At 36.2% G+C, this 20,424-nt stretch overlaps 1 protein-coding gene across 7 annotated transcripts in view; it reads left to right on the forward strand.

The window, feature by feature from the left end:
* The window catches only part of ATP13A3 (ATPase 13A3), an 82,052-nt gene that overhangs the window by 41,628 nt on the left and 20,000 nt on the right, over positions 1-20,424 (forward strand). For 6 of the 7 annotated variants that reach the window (XM_029214383.1, XM_029214381.1, XM_029214382.1 and 3 more), the window contains 15 exons: positions 1,803-1,953; positions 4,562-4,678; positions 5,288-5,305; positions 5,446-5,599; positions 5,696-5,816; positions 9,409-9,533; positions 11,217-11,392; positions 11,913-12,035; positions 12,114-12,193; positions 12,940-12,982; positions 13,071-13,180; positions 13,491-13,587; positions 14,476-14,548; positions 16,200-16,377; positions 17,038-17,234. In XM_029214383.1, the coding sequence (XP_029070216.1) occupies positions 1,803-1,953; positions 4,562-4,678; positions 5,288-5,305; positions 5,446-5,599; positions 5,696-5,816; positions 9,409-9,533; positions 11,217-11,392; positions 11,913-12,035; positions 12,114-12,193; positions 12,940-12,982; positions 13,071-13,180; positions 13,491-13,587; positions 14,476-14,548; positions 16,200-16,377; positions 17,038-17,234 (1,763 nt within the window). Of the gene's footprint in view, positions 1-1,802; positions 1,954-4,561; positions 4,679-5,287; positions 5,306-5,445; positions 5,600-5,695; positions 5,817-9,408; positions 9,534-11,216; positions 11,393-11,912; positions 12,036-12,113; positions 12,194-12,939; positions 12,983-13,070; positions 13,181-13,490; positions 13,588-14,475; positions 14,549-16,199; positions 16,386-17,037; positions 17,235-20,424 lie in introns of those variants that run through there. The other variant, XM_029214388.1, reaches the window with a different exon arrangement.

Raw genomic sequence — 20,424 nt, forward strand, 5'->3', positions numbered from 1 at the left:
CCTTTGCTAATCATTGCTTCTTGTATCCCATTCCTCTGGATTAAATTGCCATCTTCCGTAACTACATTCGTTAGTAGTTCTTTGTTTCGTTCTCTCTCGTGAATGATGGTGTAACTGTATAGATTCCTAGGTTGACAGCTGTGTTCCCTCAGCACCTTGGAGATGTTATTCCATTTCTCCTAACTTCTTTTGTTATTGCTACTGAGAAGTTTTAGTCTTCTTTAGTAATTTTTTTTTCTACTTTGTTTAAAAAAATACTTCTTTATGCTTGATTTCTGCAGTTTTACCATGATCTTTTTCTTTGTGCGGTACTCATTTTGCTTCTTGATTCCAAAGATTCATGCTTTTCCTAAATTCTGGAAATTTTGCAGCCTTTTTCTGTTCCATTATGGCTTTTCCCCCATTCTTTGTTTTCTCTCCATCTGGGAATCCTAACCATACCCTGGACAAGAAATTTCATTTGGTTCTTTCCAAATCTGCCTCTCCCCTTTTCCCCGTCATGGTGTCTTGTTCTTTTTCTAAGTCTGTAATTTTAAAATGCCTTCTTTGCATTCTTTCAGATTGCCGTTCTATTATCTCAAGTTTATGGGATTCTAATTCTGTCTTTGTTTTGTCTGTTGAGTCGTGAGAATTGTTTCCTGGTTCATTTTTAAATTATGGACTCATCCTTAGCAGGATTTTTCTGTGAGTCTCCTTTGTGGCTGTGCTGTGGGAGCTCCTCTCTAGAGAGTTTAGACTTTGGCCAAAAGTAGTGTCAGTGGTGCCAGACAAGCTGTAATGTTACTTTCATAACTTGGGGATTTCTAGGCCAGGCAGTAACATACATTCAAGCCCAAATGCCATCCTGAGTAGCGTAATGGTTTAGAGTTTAGGTACTGACACCAGACCTCTTGTGTTTGAATCCTTGCTTTGCCACTTATATGCTGTGACTTGGCAAGTCACTTAAGCACTCTGCTTCGGTTTTCTCATCTGTAAAATGGGGATAATAAAACACCTTCCTGTGGTATAAGGATGAGAGGAGTCAAATAAATTTAAAGTTCTCGGAACAGTGCCTAATGCATAGTAAATATGTTATATAGATATTAACTGTTTTCTTGAACTTTGGGTGGGGGAAAAGAGGTAAGCTTATTCTTAGTTATGCCTTTGTCTGTGGGTAAATTTTTTCTGGTATACTCTTTTTCAAGAGCACTGGCTGTCTTAGGTGAGAGGGATTCTCTCCGTTCCAACTCCCCACTTTGTATGTGGCCACAACTTTGTCTCCTGTTCCCCGTGTGGTTATTAAAACCCAAGGCCTTAAGGGTACTGAGATGGCTCTCCTCCCTCTTCCTTCTCCCCCAGACAGTCACAGCATCTGTTTAAGGTCACACCCCTCTGGTTTTCCTTTCCCTGTTTCTGGCACTTGAAATTTTCCTTTTCTTTCTTATGAGCCCAGTTTTGCATTTGAAAGGTAATGCGTTACACATTCATTTTATGTTTTTACAAGAGAGTTTTTATGTGTTCTAATTTGCCATGTGTCCATAGGCAGGAGTTTTAATTATTGTTTAGTATGTAGCATTTTCTATACTGTTAATGTCTGGTCTAGTTATTCAGAATCTAAGGTAATAGTGTATTTTAGTCATGTATAATAATTTTCATGGAAGAAAATGTTTTTGAATGTCAAAATCTATAGTGAAAATTAATACATGCATAAATGCAAACATTTTATTTCTACTTTTTAAAATAATAAAACCTGAAAAGTCCTGTTAGACTATTGTCTTCAGTCTTGGGATTTATGTATCTAATTCAGTGAATTTTCTATATAGTTTTCTTTTGCCAGAAGAAAAGGTTTGCAATGAGATGTTGGTAAAGTCTCAGTTTGTCGCTTGTATGGCTACTTGTCATTCACTTACAAAAATTGAAGGAGTGCTTTCTGGCGATCCACTTGATTTGAAGATGTTTGAAGCCATTGGATGGGTAAGTTCAGTGTTTTAAAGTACAACTAATTAACTTTAGGAAAATAGTAAAAATTAACTTGCAAAGAATTGTTTCTTCACATTGTTTTGACAGTGGTCTATCTTGTACCATAAAAGGAACTATGTAATTTCTTTTTTTTTAATTAATTAATTTATTTTTAAAAATTTATTTATTTTGGCTGCATTGGGTCTTCATTGCTGCGCGTGGGCTTTCTCGAGCTGCAGCGAGCGGGGGCCACTCTTCATTGTGGTGTGCGGGCTTCTCATTGCGGCGGCTTCTCTTGTTGCAGAGCACAGGCTCCAGGCACGTGGGCTTCAGTAGTTGTGGCTCGCGGGCTCCACAGTGCAGGCTCAGTAGTTGTGGCTCACAGGCTTAGTTGCTCCATGGCATGTGGGATCTTCCCGGACCAGGGATAGAACCCGTGTCCCCTGCATTGGCAGGCAGATTCCCATCCACTGCGCCACCAGGGAAGCCCTGTAATTTCTAAAGATACATCACTGGAGAGATATTTATAATTGTCTAAAAAGTCTGTTTTAGTTAAATTGGCTCATTCAAACGACCTTTAATAGAGGATGACCTGCTCAGGGCCCTGCTTCGTGTTTACAAGAGAAAGCAGGTATCAGTATCTTGAGGCAGTAGGTCTAAGTCAGTAAGAAGATCTCAGTGACACAGTTCGTTGGGCATAGGGCAGAAGTACAGAGTGGGCATGTGTCTTCAGTGCTCTTTTGTCCCCATCCATGTACTACTTCCTGTGTCCTTACTCTCACACGCGCACACACACGCATGCGCAGAGGTTTCTGTCTGTTCACTTCTTTGTTTGTTTTGTCCTTGATTATTTTAATTTCTGAGTGCTCGCTTGTGTTCTCTGGTTTGTTTTCTCTGTTCTTCTTTTATAGATGTAATAATAGTTTGTTTTTAAAGTTCCTTTCTTGCTTCTGAATTTTTAATTTTCTCTGGGTCAGGTTTTCTTCCCCCGCTTCCTATATTAATCTTCTCCTTTATGCTTTTAGAAAAAATTGAGGTGTCATTGACATCTCCTTCATGCTTTTGGTTTTCATTATGCATCTTGATGGTACTTTTATATTTAAGAATGAAGGTCTGATTTGATAGTTCTGGGTAGCTGCAACAAGGTTTTCATCCTTGTTCATATGTATGTTGGTCTGTTTGCCTGAGAAGTGTCTTCCCTGAATGGGAAGGCTGACTGGGGGAGCCTGTTGTGTACTGAGGGTGGGGCCCCTTCAGCAGGCATTCTTCAGTTTCAGGGGAGCAGAAGTAGTCTTTAGGTTGCTTTCCCCGCCCACTCCCCCAATGCTTGCACATGCAGTACTCTAGAATGCTGCCCCTCATATTAGCAGCCCTTCCTCCTCTCAGGTAGGTAGTTCGTATCTGTAGAGCATGACTCCTGGGTTTTTTTGGGGTTTTTTTTGTTTCTTTTTGCTTTGCTCAGCTATTCTGGCTGATAAGAAATGTTCCCACCTCTCCTGTATGTCCTTTTGTGTTTATTCTGGGCTACTATTTCCTTCATTGCTATATCCATCAATATGTTTCAGTCTACTTGCTTTGCTTTCTGTTTTCTTTTACAGGGTTATTTCTTTTTGTGTGTTTTGTTAGTATTTTGAAAGGGAGGGAGATGAATGAAGAAGTACTCTGCCACTTTCTGAAAGCCCACAATAAATACTCATTAAATTTAATTCCTTAAAGGAGACCCACTTCATTTGTAAGGAGTAGAACAAAGTACAGCTGATTCATCTCTGATATTCTCTAAAGCTGTTCTCCAACTGAATAGATTTTCAGTAGATTTTTTGTTCTGTATGTGAATCTTTTAAAAAGTGGGTTTAAATAAGTAAGTTTGTATAATAGCATGCTTTTTTGACTCTGAGATGCTTTGATGCTTGATCTTACCACAGAGTATCTATGGAATGTTTTTACATAACTGGGCGCTACTATTATTTTATGTGATTAATACCATGTAAGGTGTTAAAATGTTTCTTAAGAACTGTGTAAATTGGACACAGCTCTCTTCCCCTTCATTTTCCCGTTGATGATTCCTTCACTTATAGAGCCAAATTAGTTGTATTGTCATGTGCGTGTATTTAATACAAGTTTTTGATAGAATTTTTCACCAGAAATATTTTAAAATTAAATTTCAAGGAGTTAGGATAGTAGTACTTTAATTAGACATATTCAAGGTGGGAAACTAAATTCACATCTTTGTTCCTCAGAGTGCTCTTGACCCAGTGGTTCTGCTAACCGTATCTGAGTTCCACATGTTTTTGAATCCTCTTCTGTTGGCAGAAAGGAATCCCTGGATGATAGACTGACAAGTTTTGGAACCGCAAGGACCTTCTTTATCTTGCAGAAATAGTCTTTAAACCCAACTGGTTGTAGGAGCAAAATTAGAGAAGTTTTTCTCTATTTCTTTACTAACCTCTGTCTCCCCTCTCCCATGAGTTGCTAGGACTTTAACTAACTAGCTTTGTTTATATATTGTTTTACTTTTTTTTTTTTAACTTAACTGAAGATAGCCGTAATGTTTCATTTTAAAATGGAACCAGTGAATTGAATTTATGAATTTCATGGATCAATACTTTGAATATTTTCCTTTCAGATTCTGGAAGAAGCAACTGAAGAGGAAACAGCACTTCATAATCGAATTATGCCCACTGTGGTTCGTCCCCCAAAACAGCTGCTTCCTGAATCTACACCTGCAGGAAACCAAGAAATGGTGCAGAATTGTTTTAAGCTAGATAATACTGTTGGTGCTCACATTTTGTCCTCATTTTAAAATATTGCTGGAAGATGAAGTCACATGTCCTTTGTCTAACTCTAATAGAGATATGAATATGTTTACTGCATTTATCAGAAACTACACCTGGTGTGTTGCAGGCCTTCTGTGTAAAACATTGAGATTCAATTCTCAGTACTATTACTTTTTTCCTATATACTGAGTGGCTTAGTGCCTTGTGATTTAGATGCATGGTGGTTAAGACTTTTAAATTGCATCTGTATTCCTGGGACTTAATAAAAATAATATGTGAAAGGCTTTATTTTTAGGGTAATTTTTAAATATGTTCCTATTAGTTTATGTTAGAACTTAATATTTTAATGTTTCTAGGATAGCAGAATGTTTTAAAATACTCAAGAATATACTTTTTTAAGAAATGGGAGGTGGTAAAGAAGCAATCTTAAAACCTGACTTTGAAATATTCAGAATTCCTTACTGTTTTCCAAATAATGTTTTGTGGATATGTAGTTAAAATTTTTTTAGCTTGAGTGTGTTAATGGACTTAATTTATACTATTACTTTATTCTTTTCGTCTTGTTTTATTTTTAGGAGCTGTTTGAACTTCCAGTAAGTGAAGAATGTTTACTTGTTACCTAAGTATATCTTTAAAAAAAAATTTTTTTTTAATTGAGGTATAGTAGATATACTTGTGTATCTGTTTCAATTCTTAAAAAATAATGGTTTGTGCATCTTTTGAAATTACATAGGCTATTTATGAGATAGGAATTGTTCGCCAGTTCCCATTTTCTTCTGCTTTGCAACGTATGAGTGTGGTTGCGAGGGTGCTAGGGGACAGGAAGATGGACGCCTACGTGAAAGGGGCGCCGGAGGTCATTGCCGGTCTTTGTAAACCTGAAACAGGTAAGGAAGCAGCTAGGCTTTGAGTGAGATTCTGTTATTTGTGTAAGCTTGTAGTCACAATTCTAATAATGACCTTTATTTTCTCCTTCTTAAAAGTTCCTGTTGATTTTGAAAAAGTTTTAGAAAATTACACCAAACAGGGCTTCCGTGTGATTGCTCTTGCACACAGAAAATTGGAGTCAAAACTGACATGGCATAAAGTGCAGAATATTAGCAGGTAAGGTTGGTGAATGGTTTTTCTACAGTTTTTCCAATAAAGCATCATTTATGTTTATAAAAGTCTTGTACAATAATTTATATTCAGTTACTTTATTTATTAAATATTTATTGGATATATGCAAATATGTAACAGTTCAATGTTTGTTTTAGGCAGTTGAGATAAAAGTACAACTCTCTGGAACTACTTTTATTTTTTTAAAGCTACCTTACCTTTAAAATATTTATTTATTTATTTATTTTTTGGCCGTGTTGGGTCTTCGTTGCTGCGCGCGGGCTTTCTCTAGTCATGGTGAACGGGGGCCACTCTTCGTTGTGGTGTGCAGGCTTCTCATCATGGTGGCTTTTCTTGTTGGGGAGCACAGGCTCTAGGCACACGGGCTCAGTAGTTGTGGCTTGCGGGCTCTAGAGCGCAGGCTCAGTAGTTGTGAGAACGGGCTTTGATACTCTGCGGCATGTGGGATCTTCCCAGACCAGGGCTTGAACCCGTGTCCTCTGCATTGGCAGGCGGGTTCTTAACCACTGCGCTACCAGGGAAGTCCCTCTGGAACTACTTTTAGTTTATTTGTTAGATATTTATTGAGTGCCTGCTATGTGTCAGGCATGTTTTAGGAACATAATTATGTTTTTGGTAAACATAATTCTACAGAAGTTTATTTTTCCCCAGTGATCTACAGTTATTCCTTGGTATTTGTAGGGGATTGGCTCCAGGACCTGCCTCACGGATTCAACTGTGAATTTTGTAGTACTGTAGTATTTATTGAAAAAAATCTGTGTGTAAGTGGACCCACACAGTTCAAACTTGTGTTGTTCAAGGGTCACCTGTACTTGCTTTTGCCCAGTAGCTGAAACCAACTATCATCAGTCACAATAACCACACCCTCCCACCCTCACCCGCAAAGGTCAGATGGCCATTACCAGCGTCACGTTTACTTCCAGTTATAGCTATGGGTTTCACATTCAAGGATTGTCACTTTTACTATAACTGATAACAGACCGACCTTTTGAAGATAACACTTTTGTTTAGGAATATTTCACGGGGTACCTAGCATTTTGTAAGCAGAAAGAAATATTTATTGGCTATCCTGCTAATTCTGCCTATCAAACAGACTTTTCTTCTCACATCCCTGCCCTGCTGCCATTGTCTCTAATTCAGGGACTTGGCTCTTCAGACCAGTCTTTCCTATATCTAATCTGTGTACCACACTATATCTACAGAGAGCTCTTTAACATTCAAATCTAATACTAGTCTTCTACCTGGAATTCTTATAAATAGCTCCCCATCATCTACTGGCAGAGTTCACAAGCAAGAATATGAATCAGGAAATAAACAACAGAATACATACTTAGTTAAAAAAAAAAGTAAATGGTTCAAACAGATAATTATCAGAAAAAGACATGCAAATGGCCACTGAACACATGAAAGTGATAAGACACTTCAGTCTTGGGGAACTACAGAATTAAACCACAGCAAGACATGACTTCTTTCTTAAGGTTTACAGAATTGAAAAGATTGATGATATCAAGTGTTAGAGAAGGCTTGAGAAAATTTTAACAACATACTGCTGCTGCACTATTGTAAATTTGTAAAGAACATGCATAGTACCTATCAAAATCTCAACTTGCTTATACAGTTTGACCCAGCAAGTGCAGTTCTAGGAATCCAGCCTAAAGAAATATTTCTATGTGAGCATAAGGTTCAAATTTAAATAGTATAAATAACATGATATGATAGTGGTTAAATCCTGAAGTATTAATACTTCTGTTAATTATTCTAAGCGCATTATGTGAAAAGGGTAGGACAGTGTTTATAGTACAATCCTGTTTTTCTGGATGAGAACTAAAGGAGTGGAGTGGATAGCCAAATAATAACTAAAAGTAAAAACAACTTAAGGAATTCTACCTATTAAAACAGAATACTGTGGGAATTTGGTCTAAGCAGGGACGTTTAAAAAACAAAAAAAAGACAGCGGCAACCAAATGATCTGATGCATGCATACGTGTGATTGGGAGCCACACGTGTAAAATATTATACCCTAATTCCTACGAAGGGAACATTAAGGGTTGTCTTTCTCTATGGCTTTGCCTTTTACCACCTCTCCTCCCCCACCTTGAAGACTGAGAACTGAGTTGCCTATGGTTCTTGAGCCTGTCTTTCAGGCATCCTTCTGTGCCTTGGACAGGCTGTTCCATCTGTGCAGAATACCCTACCCTCCCTATCAACCCTTCTCTCTCTCTACTCCCCTTCCTCATCTTTCAACCAGGATCTTCTCTGTGTTTCCATTCTACCTGTAGGAACAGGTTTTGGCATTTCTTTTACAGCTTGAACCTGTATATCTTGAATTGAATATTGTACTGTTCATTAACTAGAGGGCAAGATTTCCATGACCTGTATCATTCCTAGGAGAGTTAGGAAACCAGCTGCAGCCAGAAACTAGAACCTCACAGGAAAATGGTTACAGAGCTTTGACCCAGTAGTTTCACATCGGTACAGCTTTGTGCTTTGAAATGCATTTTCAGGCTTCAAGGCTTATTTCTCCTGTTACCACCAGCAGGATAATTCATATTAAGTTTTCTAACTATTCTTTAATATCTTTACCACTCATTGTATAATTACATAATTTCAAAGATGTTTAGATTTTGTCGCTGTTGACTTAAGCACCCTTATTTTGAATTTTGTGTAGGAAAACCACTTGGTTATTGCAAGTCTGAAATTTCGGCCCCTATCTTCAAACCCCATTTTCACTATTGAAAAGAATATTTCTGTGATATAATTTTGATAGCTTTAGAATTTTTAAGAATGCAGCTGTCACTGAACAGACTTCATCTCCATTGTAGTGCTGAAGCACATATTATTTTTGCATAATCCCTTTGCTTGCATGTCTGTTTCCCCACAAAAGGGTCTTGAGAGTAGAGATCATGCCTTTCATCTTTGACCTCCCAGTGATGAGTGTACTACTTGGTGCACAGTAGATGATCAACTATTTGAAGAAATAGCATCTTGATAACTATTGAATATTAATATTCTAAAAGACCCATCTCTGGATCCTGAGTAGATCTCATTGTTGGACTGCTAATAGTTTTTGTATCATGCTTCCAGCATCAAGAATTTGATCAAGAGTTTTATAAAATTCCTCAAAGACTTGATAATGAATCCAGTATAACTATTGAATGTGCCTGTGTACAGTTTTTCCTTTTCTCTTAACATTTAAATTAGAGTATATTCGATGGGGAATGGTAAAAAATAGATATATTTTATGGTCATTCATTTTGTAGGTAGGATACAAGATGAATATTCCTTAGTACTAGAAGTATTTAGTGTCTTAGACAAAGATATACATTTCCTAAGGATCTTTATATGCCCATGTTTCAAGGGTAAAATTTAATTTCAAAATGTATTTCTTGGGAATTGTTTTTTTCAGATTTAAGTTCATTGAGATCGAACTCATAAACTTAGACATTTATGGTTTATTCAGCATATAAAATGTTTTAATTTATAATTTTTGGCTATTTTAAATTGCCTTATCAACATAAAATGAACAAATACTTGTTCTCTTGACTAAATCATTATGTTAAAATTTCTTTTTCTGCAGAGATGCCATTGAGAACAACATGGATTTTATGGGATTAATTATAATGCAGAACAAGTTAAAGCGAGAAACCCCTGCAGTACTTGAAGATTTGCATAAAGCCAACATTCGCACTGTCATGGTCACAGGTTAGACTTTATAAAAGGACACAGAAAAAAATCGAGTGTGACTCTTAGAGTTCAGGTTATCTAATATTGAGGAATGATCAGTTAGTTGTAAAAGCATACTTATTACTGTTGATATATAGCTCCATCTAATACCACACTATTATCCTATAACTCAGGTAATTAAATTTATTATATAGTTGCTCCATCTTACATTGCCCTATTTCAGCTCTGAATACTTTTCCAAGATAGAGGACAACTTTACAATACACTTTGGAGGTCTAGCAAATCTGTATATAATAAGTATAATACAGTAGTGAAAGGCACACTGTAAATATTTAACAGCTCTTTTTTGTTATCTCTCTTTAATCATATATTTCTTATAGCAGTTGTTTTACTCTGCCTTGTGTTAGTTATTTGTAGATTTGTTTTCTCTATTAGAATATAAGATTCTTGAGGGTTAAGAATATGATTTACTTATTTTGAGACTGTCTATAATTTTTAGAACTGTGCCACATACATGGAAGATGATTAATAGATATTTGTTATAATTATATTTTTATATATAAGATAGTACATTTATCATTGTTTGTGTGTAACAGTGAAAAGAGCCATTTTTTGGTTTCTTTCTTGACTGCTACATCTAAATGATTCTCCTGGTGTTTATCATACTGTTATAATCAACAGTTTATCATACTGTGGATGATATTAGATAATTCCTTTCTTAGTCGTATGAAATTGTGGCAGCTCTTAAAGTGTTTTTTTCTTAGCAAATAATCAGATTTAAGATATTCACTTTATGGCATTTACGTGTACAGTAAGACATATGGAAAAAGCTTGTGTACATTTTTATGTTTTAGACTCTGAGATCCATCTAATACCATACTTATTACCAGACAGCTCAAGTAACCAAGTTTATTAGCATCTCAGCAGTTCTTGGTTCTCATGATCCTGCTTCAGAGCACTTTGTCTGTATCACTGGCCCTTGTTTTCCTGCCCCGGACAGAATATGGCATTGTGTCTCAAGGATCTGTCAGGTCATAGGAAGACACGCTTGGAAATAGTGTGTGGGAATTGAAGGAAGAGACAATCGTGCCCTTCCATTCTGGTAGCAGTGGGCTCCCCAGACCTTTGCCTGATTCTCCTGTACCTCTGCATTTTCCTCTCTTGATCTTGTCTTTACGGTGTCTTTAGTTCTTTCCTTTCGTGACTGAGAAGTTGTCTGTCTTGCTTCTCTTTATATCTTGTAAAGATTGTATTCTTGTTACTTTGCTTATCTTTTTGTTTTGTGTAATCTTACTTTTGTAACTCAGTTTTTTCTGTGATGCTACTCTCATATTCTTGAACAGATTACCAGTCACTCCCAGGTTATTTCAACAATATTTATTGAGCACTGTGCCAGGCGTTGAATGGGTACCACTAGTCCATGACTCAGAAAGATTGAGACTGTATTTGTCTTTAAAAATGGTGGGTGAGAATGTTCTTAATATTTAGTATCTGTGTGCTTTTGAATTATTTGAGGCTTCTTTTGATATATATATATATCCTGATTTTATTATTTTTAAACTCCAAGAGTAAGGACCATACATTAACTTCATTTTGCCCAGCCCAGTAATGGGGACTGCAGTAGATTCTCAGTAAGTACTTGTTTAATGCATTCATGTTTCTGTTGTAATGGTAATGTATTTTCAATATTTTGAAAATTAGGTGACAACATGTTGACTGCTGTCTCTGTGGCCAGAGACTGTGGAATGATACTACCTCAGGATAAAGTTATTATTGCTGAAGCATTACCTCCAAAGGATGGGAAAGTTGCCAAGATAAATTGGCATTATGCAGACACCCTAACACAGAGCAGTGATTCATCAGCAGTTGACTCAGAGGTGATATCAAGTAGAATTTTCTTTTACAAAACTTGCTTGTTTTAATTTATTCTGAAAAAATGTGCATTAAAAACACAACAAAAACTCAACAAGAACAGAAGCCTGGGCCATCCCTCAGAGACTCTGATTCATTAGGACTGGGGCAGATGTAGGTCTCTCAGTGTTTAGATTTTGATATTTAGCCAAAGTTGAGAAGCACAGTTTTAAAGTATAAGAATCCCAAATACTTATCCTATTTTAAAAGTAGTGGTAAATGATGCAGGTGACCCATAATGTTTAGCTCATGGCTCATTTCAAACCGAAGCTGATATTGAGCCTTCCTTAAGTTTTAATTTTTAAATAAACAATATAGGCAGATTACCTTAAAACTGAATTTTATTTTACTTTCAATAAATGTTAAACATTCAGTTGTCTTGTGTAAAACATCAAATGAAAGAATTTAGTTTTGGATCAAATATATTTAAAATAGGATTGTGTTACTTGGTTTGGCTAAATATTGTTCTGAATGTCTTATACACAGGCTATTCCAATTAAATTGGTCCATGATAACTTAGAGGATCTTCAGGTGACTCGTTATCACTTTGCAATGAATGGAAAATCATTTTCGGTGATACTGGAACATTTTCAAGACCTTGTTCCTAAGGTTAGTGATTTGGGTTATGTATGTGTTCATACAAATACGCTGTGAACAGTATTATAAAGAAATTTATATTTTTTCCAGTTGATGCTACATGGCACTGTGTTTGCTCGTATGGCACCCGATCAGAAGACACAGTTAGTAGAAGCATTGCAAAATGTAGAGTAAGTATTGGTGGATTTTGTTTTTGTTTTGGTGTTTTTGGGGGCCTGCTGCGAGGCATGCAGGATCTCAGTTCCCTGACCAGGGATCGAACCCGTGCCCCCTGCAGTGGAAGCACAGTGTCCTAACCACTGGATTGCCAGGGAATTCCCTGTTTTTTAAATTTTTTATGAATTGTAGTTTTGTTTTCAAAACCAGAAAAGTAACTAATATTTCATGTATATAAACTTGTCACCTGTAAGATAGGTAAGTGCCTCTTTAAAAGAGGCTCATCTGCTTATTTATTTAGGTAAAGTACAATATCCACCATTCCTTTTCCAGGTGATATCCATGGGGATATCATTCACTCTTGAGTGATAGAAGTGATGTTATACTTTTAGTAACTAATTATGTTTCAAGTTTTTAAGGGAGAAATCTTTACTGATAGCCTTAAAAGTAAGTGTACTAAAGACTAGGCAGGCCCAATCTTTGCTCTAAACATTAGGAAACTGAGATGCCAAAATGATAAACTAATGGTTGCCCATCTTGTGACAGTACTGGAGCAGTGACCCAGGTCATTTGACTTGCAGGCTGGTGCTGTTCGCAAAGCAGCATGCCTGTGGTCATTGTAATGAAAAAATTCATTAGTCCCACTGGGGGAATCGGGGTCTGTCAGCTCTTCAAAATACTGTGTTGGAGGAAATCTTAAGTTAAAAGTTGTATGTTTTTGGAAATTAATCAAAATCTTAACATAATTTTTGTTTCTTAGTTACTTTGTTGGGATGTGCGGTGATGGGGCAAATGATTGTGGTGTAAGTATAGATTTTGTGATTTGTAGTTCTTTCTGTGGCCTAAATCACATGCACAAAACGCAAGTAATTTTATTCTTCAAACCATTAGGCTCTGAAGAGGGCACATGGAGGCATTTCCTTATCAGAGCTCGAGGCTTCGGTGGCATCTCCCTTTACCTCCAAAACTCCTAGTATTTCCTGTGTGCCAAACCTTATCAGGTAGTATACATTGAAAAACTTCCCATTATCTTTTTGTAGCTTGCTCTAAGAATATAGAAAAAAAAAAAAGTCATAGAAAGTAATTTGAATTTGTTTTAATGGTATGTTAGTGTATTTGATCTATAACTCTTTAGCAACAGATTGATTGCTACTCCTCATTTCTTCCAGTTCTGCTTTGGCTAAGTTCTTTTGGTAGAAAAGTGCTTTGTTGTAACGGTTGAATGTTGATGTTCATCTGTCAAGATATAATTGTGGTTTGGAGGAGGCATTTAGAATACTTCTGTTCACATGCCAACATTTGTTTTCACAGGGAAGGCCGTGCTGCTTTAATGACTTCCTTCTGTGTGTTTAAATTTATGGCTTTGTACAGCATTATACAGTACTTCAGTGTTACTCTACTGTATTCTGTGAGTACTGACATTGCTAACAGAGATGGTATTTAAATTAAGATATTGAGCATATATGTTTCAGTTTGAATGCATCCATTAATTGTGGAACTTAAATAACTAGCATCTGTAAATATTCCTTTAGTGTACTATATTTCGAGTAGCAAATTGAAAATCTCATTAATCTGGAATAGCATTTTCCTTAACTGTGGATTCGGCCTTGTGAATGAAAGATGATTGTATTCTTTTTTTGCCCTTAGTGCAGATTGGACATCTTTTTAAGAACTCTTCAAAATGTCAAGCTGTGACATACTTTAGAATTGCAGTTAACTTTGCTATCCATTTATAAGGAAAGGCCAGAATGAGAAAAGATGTTTCAGCTGTAGTTTTAGGACTTTTAGGACTTGTATAAACAAGTGATATCCCTAGGTACTCCATAGGTTTTGTAGTTGAAGTGATCTCACTTTAGATTTTTCTCTAAATGAACATTGGTGAGATCCCAAGGAGTCTTTGTGAAACTATCCCCTTTTACCATTTGTGGAAAGTATCAGGCGGGGTGGTGTTAGATATTAAGGAAGCTTCAGGATACTAATTTTCAAGAATGTCCAAATTATGTGAGTAGAAGTTTGTGTTTTCTTTTTGCCAAAAAACTTTTAAAGTTTTTATTGAATGAATTTTTTGGAGCTACTTTTTATACTAATATATTAAATTGAATTTTGCAAATATGTTATATTTCACTAATTTAAAGGCAAATCTGTTCAATTTTTAAGCATGTCCAAGTGTCATTTTGAAGTTGTCATTTAAAACCAGGGAGGAAAAATCTAATAAAACCAGGGGGAAATGGTATAAAAGTGGTGCTATAAAAATAGTTCCTGAACACTAACTATTTAAAAAAAATCCCTTCTCTAGATCTTAAGTAACCTAGGAGACTTCCAGTTTCTCTTCATTGATCTGGCAATCATTTTGGTAGTGGTATTTACAAGTGAGTATTTTGCTTTGTTATTGTTTTTAAAGCATATGAAATTCTGATGTGACTTATTAAACTTTGGTGAATTTACATGAACAGTTGTAACACAGTGCATATCTCTCCATTTTCCCTGTAAGTATGTTCTTTTATTAGTGGTTATTTATATTTTGCCCCATTTGTTTTATTCTTTCTCCATTTTTTTCTGAAATATTTGAGAATATGTTTATGTTATCATGACCCTTTGCCTCTGAATGTTTTAGTATATATTGCCCTAAACAAAGTCATTTTCTTATACAGCTAAACACAGTTATAATGATCAAGAAATTTAACACTGATACAATTTTACCTAATCCATACCCATATTCAGGTTTTGTTATGTGTTCCAGTAAGGTCCCTTATACCTATTTCACCCCCCTAGTCCCCTAGCCCAGGATCTAGTCTAGGCTCATAAATTTCATTTAGTTATCATATCTCTTTTGTCATATTTAATCCAGAATAGTATGTCAGCCTTCTGGGGGGGGGGGGCTTCTTGACGTTGACATTTATGAAAGAAGATAATCCAGTTACCCGAGTTTGTCTGATGTATTCTCATTAGACTCAGGCTATGCATTCTTGGCAGGAATCCCAAAGAAGTGATGCTGTGTCCTCCTGAGTACATCATATAAGGAGACAAGATGTTGATTTGTTTCAGTATTGGTGATGTTAACATCAAAATAAATAATAATGGTAATGAGATATGATCTATTTAATCAAATGAAAATTCATAAGTCCATAGTGGAAATAAATAAGTGATTGGGAGAGAAGGGAAAGCTCTTCCTTACAGTAAAATGCTAACTAATAATACAGAAGGAATGATTGGCTTATACTATGGAAAGACCCTTGTCTTACTGACATCTTAGGCCGGCTGCGTCTTCACTGTGGGGGACTATTGTGTGTGTCATAGGATGCTTACCAGTATCTCTGGCCTCTACTGACTGGATGCCAGTAACACTCCCCGATATGTGACACCCAGAAATATCTCCAGACATTGCCACATGTTCTCTGGGGGCCAAAATCACTTTGGTTGAGAACCACTGAGTTTGACAGTCTTTAGTGGATGCTACAACTAGTGAATGAAAGTTGATAAGGAACAGGATTTTTACACAGTCTTAGTATCTTTCTACAAATTACTTATTAATTACAAAGAGAAAAATAGAAACGCTACAGTGGAGAAACTTGGTGGAACACCTTAATAAGCGATCAGAGCCTTTTTTTTTTTTATGTTACTGTTATGTTTATATAGCTTCAAACCTTTGTTAATATCTTCTTAAGAGGAGGAAATATGTATTATTTTAACTGTAGCTTTGCAATTAAAGATTCAGAAATAAACATACAAGGGTGGTGATGATATATGCTAATATTTACTATTCTTTTTACTTGTACTAGTGTTTCCTTTGAATTTCAATAGACTAATGTAAAAAGTACTCCTGAGCCATTTTTGAAAAAGCCTAAATTGTTTACTTTTACAGATTATTTAGATATGTATAGCATCTGGCTTGTTTTTTGGACATTTTTCATGCTAAATATTTGTTAGAGAAAAACAGGGTTTTTTTTTCCTAAATGTTCCTAAATGAATCTGACAGATGAATTTAGATATAAACCTTTCCTCTCTTTCTTCTCAATTTAGTGAGTTTAAATCCTGCCTGGAAGGAACTTGTGGCACAAAGACCACCTTCAGGTCTTATATCTGGGGCCCTTCTCTTCTCCGTCTTGTCTCAGATTATCATCTGCATTGGATTTCAATCTTTGGGGTTTTTTTGGGTCAAGCAGCAGACGTGGTATAAGGAATCGCATCCACGTTCAGAGTAAGTTGGTCAGTCCATTAAAAAGTATGTGTAAAATGTATGTAATATATATGCATGCAAAAATAAGTTTAAAATTTATGTAAAAATTGCATGCAGCTTGACTAAGCACTTAAATAATTTGGCCTGTATTTGACTTTATCTGTAGGAAGGTGGTCAGCCCAGGTCCTAATCACTACCAAGATGGGGACATGGACCAGTTTCTTAATTTGCTGCTGAGCCTTGCTTTCCTTATCTGTAAAATAAGAAAGTTGAAATTAATCACGAGGGTCTCTTCTAAACCCAGAATGTTTGTGTTCCTAACTTCTCTATCCCCAGTTTGGGAAATGACATTTAAAACCTAAAAAAATTTAAGTAAAGCTATTAAGTGGGTCTTTTATTTGTTTATGGGCAGAGTGTTTTCCAGTTCACAAATTATGATAACATTATTTTAATCAGCTACACATAGGTAAACACAAGGTCTGTTTACCTTTACTATGCTAATATTACTCCCCAAATTTAAAGAATGGGGAAAGGGTTAAGTGAGAGAGGCTTATTAATTAATGAAGTTTCTTACTTTCTTGTAATTTTTTAATTGATTGGAATGTGACTAGAAAGAAAAACTGGTTTCCTTTGGGAAACATATTGTGTTTACTAATATAAAATCTTTTGTGTGTGTTTTAGTACACAGGAAGCTTTTAATACAACAGGAAGCCTATATGGGAATTCTTCACATTTGTACAATGAAACCAATCCTGATAGACATAATATAGAAAATTATGAAAATACCACAGTGTTTTTTATCTCCAGTTTTCAGTACCTCATAGTGGCAATTGCCTTTTCAAAAGGAAAACCCTTCAGGCAACCTTGCTACAAGAATTGTAAGTTTGGCATTTATTGTGATTCCCATCCTGCTTCCCTTCTTTAAAAGTAATGCAAGAGTAGAGTTAAAACTGTCCTTTCAAAGTAAAATAGATCTTCACAAATAGAATGAACCTAGTGATTTAGATGTTTACTGTCTTGTTTTATTCTCATGGTAGCTGCCACCCTAAGTTTAAAATTAAAGCCAGCAGTTCTAAACATTCCTGGTTTTCACATCCTATTACTTCTGGCTCCAACTTTTATTTTTACAGCCCATTGCAAGGAGAGTTAGAATTAGAAGCAGGAACAGAGGTTCCTCAGTTGGAACAGTGGGTATTATACTTTCCTTCTGGGTGGTCTGCATAGCACCAGCTGTCTTTTCTCATTTTTGACACTGTTCCAGCCAGTATTCACCTGGAATTCTTCATTTCTGTCACCTTTGCATCCACCACACTTAAGGGGCCAGTAGAATGGAGGCTTGTGCCTATGTAAGCTTGTCTGCCTGTGGCAATAGGAGATAGCATATTTTGATTGATTACAATTAGGGTTTTGGGGGGAAAAAATTATTCACTATATGTAAATTGCTAGTTTTAAAAATTTGAGACTACTAATTAATATATGGAATAACTTAAATTTTTTTTCACATAAAACTGTAGACTTTTGCAGTATCTTGGGATGAGTAGTAGTTATTCTTTTGCTGTAAAGAAATGCCAGTGTTCTAGTTGGCAGAATGTCAGGCCACAGGTTTTGGTGTGTTACAGGGGTGATAACTACTCACATCTCTCTCTCATGTTAGAGTTAACAAAGCATATTCACATATGTTTTCTTATTTAGTCTTTACTTCTACCCTCTGGCTTGTAGGGAAGGTTTTATTACTTTATATTTTGGACAGGTAAGACTGTTTAAAAATATAAGTGCTGATAATAATTGAAATCTGATTTTTCTCTTTTTTAAAAAGAACTGATATTTCTTATCTAATAAATGGAGGCTGTATGACTGAGAGTCATATTAAAACCAGGGGGGACAAAAAGCCTTGCATAGAACGTTTATCACTGTACTTTTAAGAGAACTTCATAACTTAAGTTACCTTATTATAAGGTGAACTTAAAACATGTATATCAACCTTAATTATTATTTTTAGTTCAATATTTTTAAATTTTAAGGAAATATTGAGCATGCCCAGGGGTAGCTAAAACATCTATCAAAGAACAAAACTTTCTTTACATGAAGAAAACTGATATTCAGACTGGTTGATAATAAGTAAGACAAGCTGCACCAGGAAAGTTAATTTAGAGGCCTAAGTAAATCCACCCTATCCATACTTCTCCAATTAAGAAAGAGAAAGAGAATATTAGTTGCCTATTTTTTTTTTTAGTTGCCTATTTTTTAAACACATCTTTTATATTATTTTGGGAAACTTCCAAAAAAAATTAAAGGCTCAAATATTTTGATTTCCTATTTAATTTCAAATTGATTTAAATAAACTCAATTGTTGATGGCTGGACTTTTTTTTTTTTTTAAACGTGTTAAAACTTATATTTTAGTAGAACTATAGCCACAAAACCTTTGTCTTTACTATAAGCAGCTTGTGCATGTCTGTCAGTGCATACAGAAGTGCATGCTGTCATTAAAACATGCCTCCCAGAAAATACAATAGGAACAGGAAAGTCAACGTATACATACTTTGTGATTTTCACATCCTGTCTGTCTGTCTTTCTGTCATTGAAGTCCCCTGATCTTGGAATGTAGTAAAGAAGGAAAAGTAGAGAAGAAAGTAAGAAATGACAGAAATAAAGTACTACTGTATAAAGTGATATACAATGTAAAGTATAAATATAGATGGAAAAGAGTGGGGAAAAGGTTAAGGCTTTCCTAGAGCTGACATTAATTAGCCTTTCCTTTTGTCCTGCACAATAGACAGTTAACAGGTCTTCACTGGGACCTGCTAGTTGCTCTTAATATCTAAACAGTGTAACGTATTCAGTCTATCTTGAGGTGATTATTTTTAAGAATTAACCTCAATCTTAGGCACTTAAGGCATTATAGAGTTTTTTGCTGTCTTCTAGTGGTTCAGTTTAATCTAAGTAAAACCTTATTTCAGCCTGTGGTTACCCATTTTTAACTTTAGCTTAGCCCAGTTATATTTTCTTGTTTGACTGTGCTATCATTTCAGGGGCCACGATCTTACGGACTTAGTTCTAACCCTCTCTCTTAACTAGATGTGATTTCTTGAGATCTGGCTTCAATTTTTGCTACAGTTTTTTTTTTACTTGATCCCTATAATTTACTGCTTGTGAAATCCAGGTTCTTTCTCAGTTTATGAAGGCATTATTACTGACATGCCAGTATCCTTCCTGTTCAGGCCTATGTATCTTTTTTTTTTTTTTGCTGTACGCGGGCCTCTCACTGCTGTGGCCTCTCCTGTTGCGGAGCACAGGCTCCGGACGCGCAGGCTCAGTGGCCATGGCTCACAGGCCCAGCCGCTCCGCGGCATGTGGGATCTTCCCAGACGGGGGCACGAACCTGTGTCCCCTGCATCGGCAGGCGGACTCCCAACCACTGCGCCACCAGGGAAGCCCAGGCCTATGTGTCTTTTGCCTGTTCATCTGCCATGCCTGAATTGGTTGGAGCAGATACCTAGAGGCCCTGCAGAATAAGGTGACACCTTTGAAAGACAAGTAACTGAGTAAGGAAGGAGGGAACAGAAGTACGAAAGACTTGAAATCTGTGTTATAGGTCAGGCAGTCCTGGTTAGTATTTTTGAAGAAGGAACAAGAGAGGTATATATCAGAGCCATGGACAAGTATTGCGGATTTATTTACTCCATGTAGGTTTTTATTTTTGAGTCACTTAACTAAGGGGATTATGAAGGAAATCCTGTATGGTGCCTTATTTTGATGCCGTATTCCATCAAAAGGAACTGGTATCATTAGAAGAACAGTTCTGTGATGCCATAGCTGGGATGTATGTAATAATAACTTAAATCTACTGTTTCCTCCAGGATCATCACCATATCCCCGTTTTATAGTTAAAATAATTTGACTCTGAATGACTCGACGTTCACATAGCTTTGTGGCAGCATCTGAAATAGAAGCTAATTCTTTAACTTGTGGAACATTCTCCCTCAGCCGCCAGTCACCACCAACACAGAATTTGTTTTGATAGCTGTCTTCTGGTGAAGAGCATTCCTTGCGCTTCAGTACGATCACT

The sequence above is a fragment of the Monodon monoceros genome, unplaced genomic scaffold, assembly GCF_005190385.1.
Source record: "Monodon monoceros isolate NGI ecotype Baffin Bay Population unplaced genomic scaffold, NGI_Narwhal_1 Super_Scaffold_11, whole genome shotgun sequence".
Lineage (NCBI taxonomy): Eukaryota > Metazoa > Chordata > Mammalia > Artiodactyla > Monodontidae > Monodon > Monodon monoceros.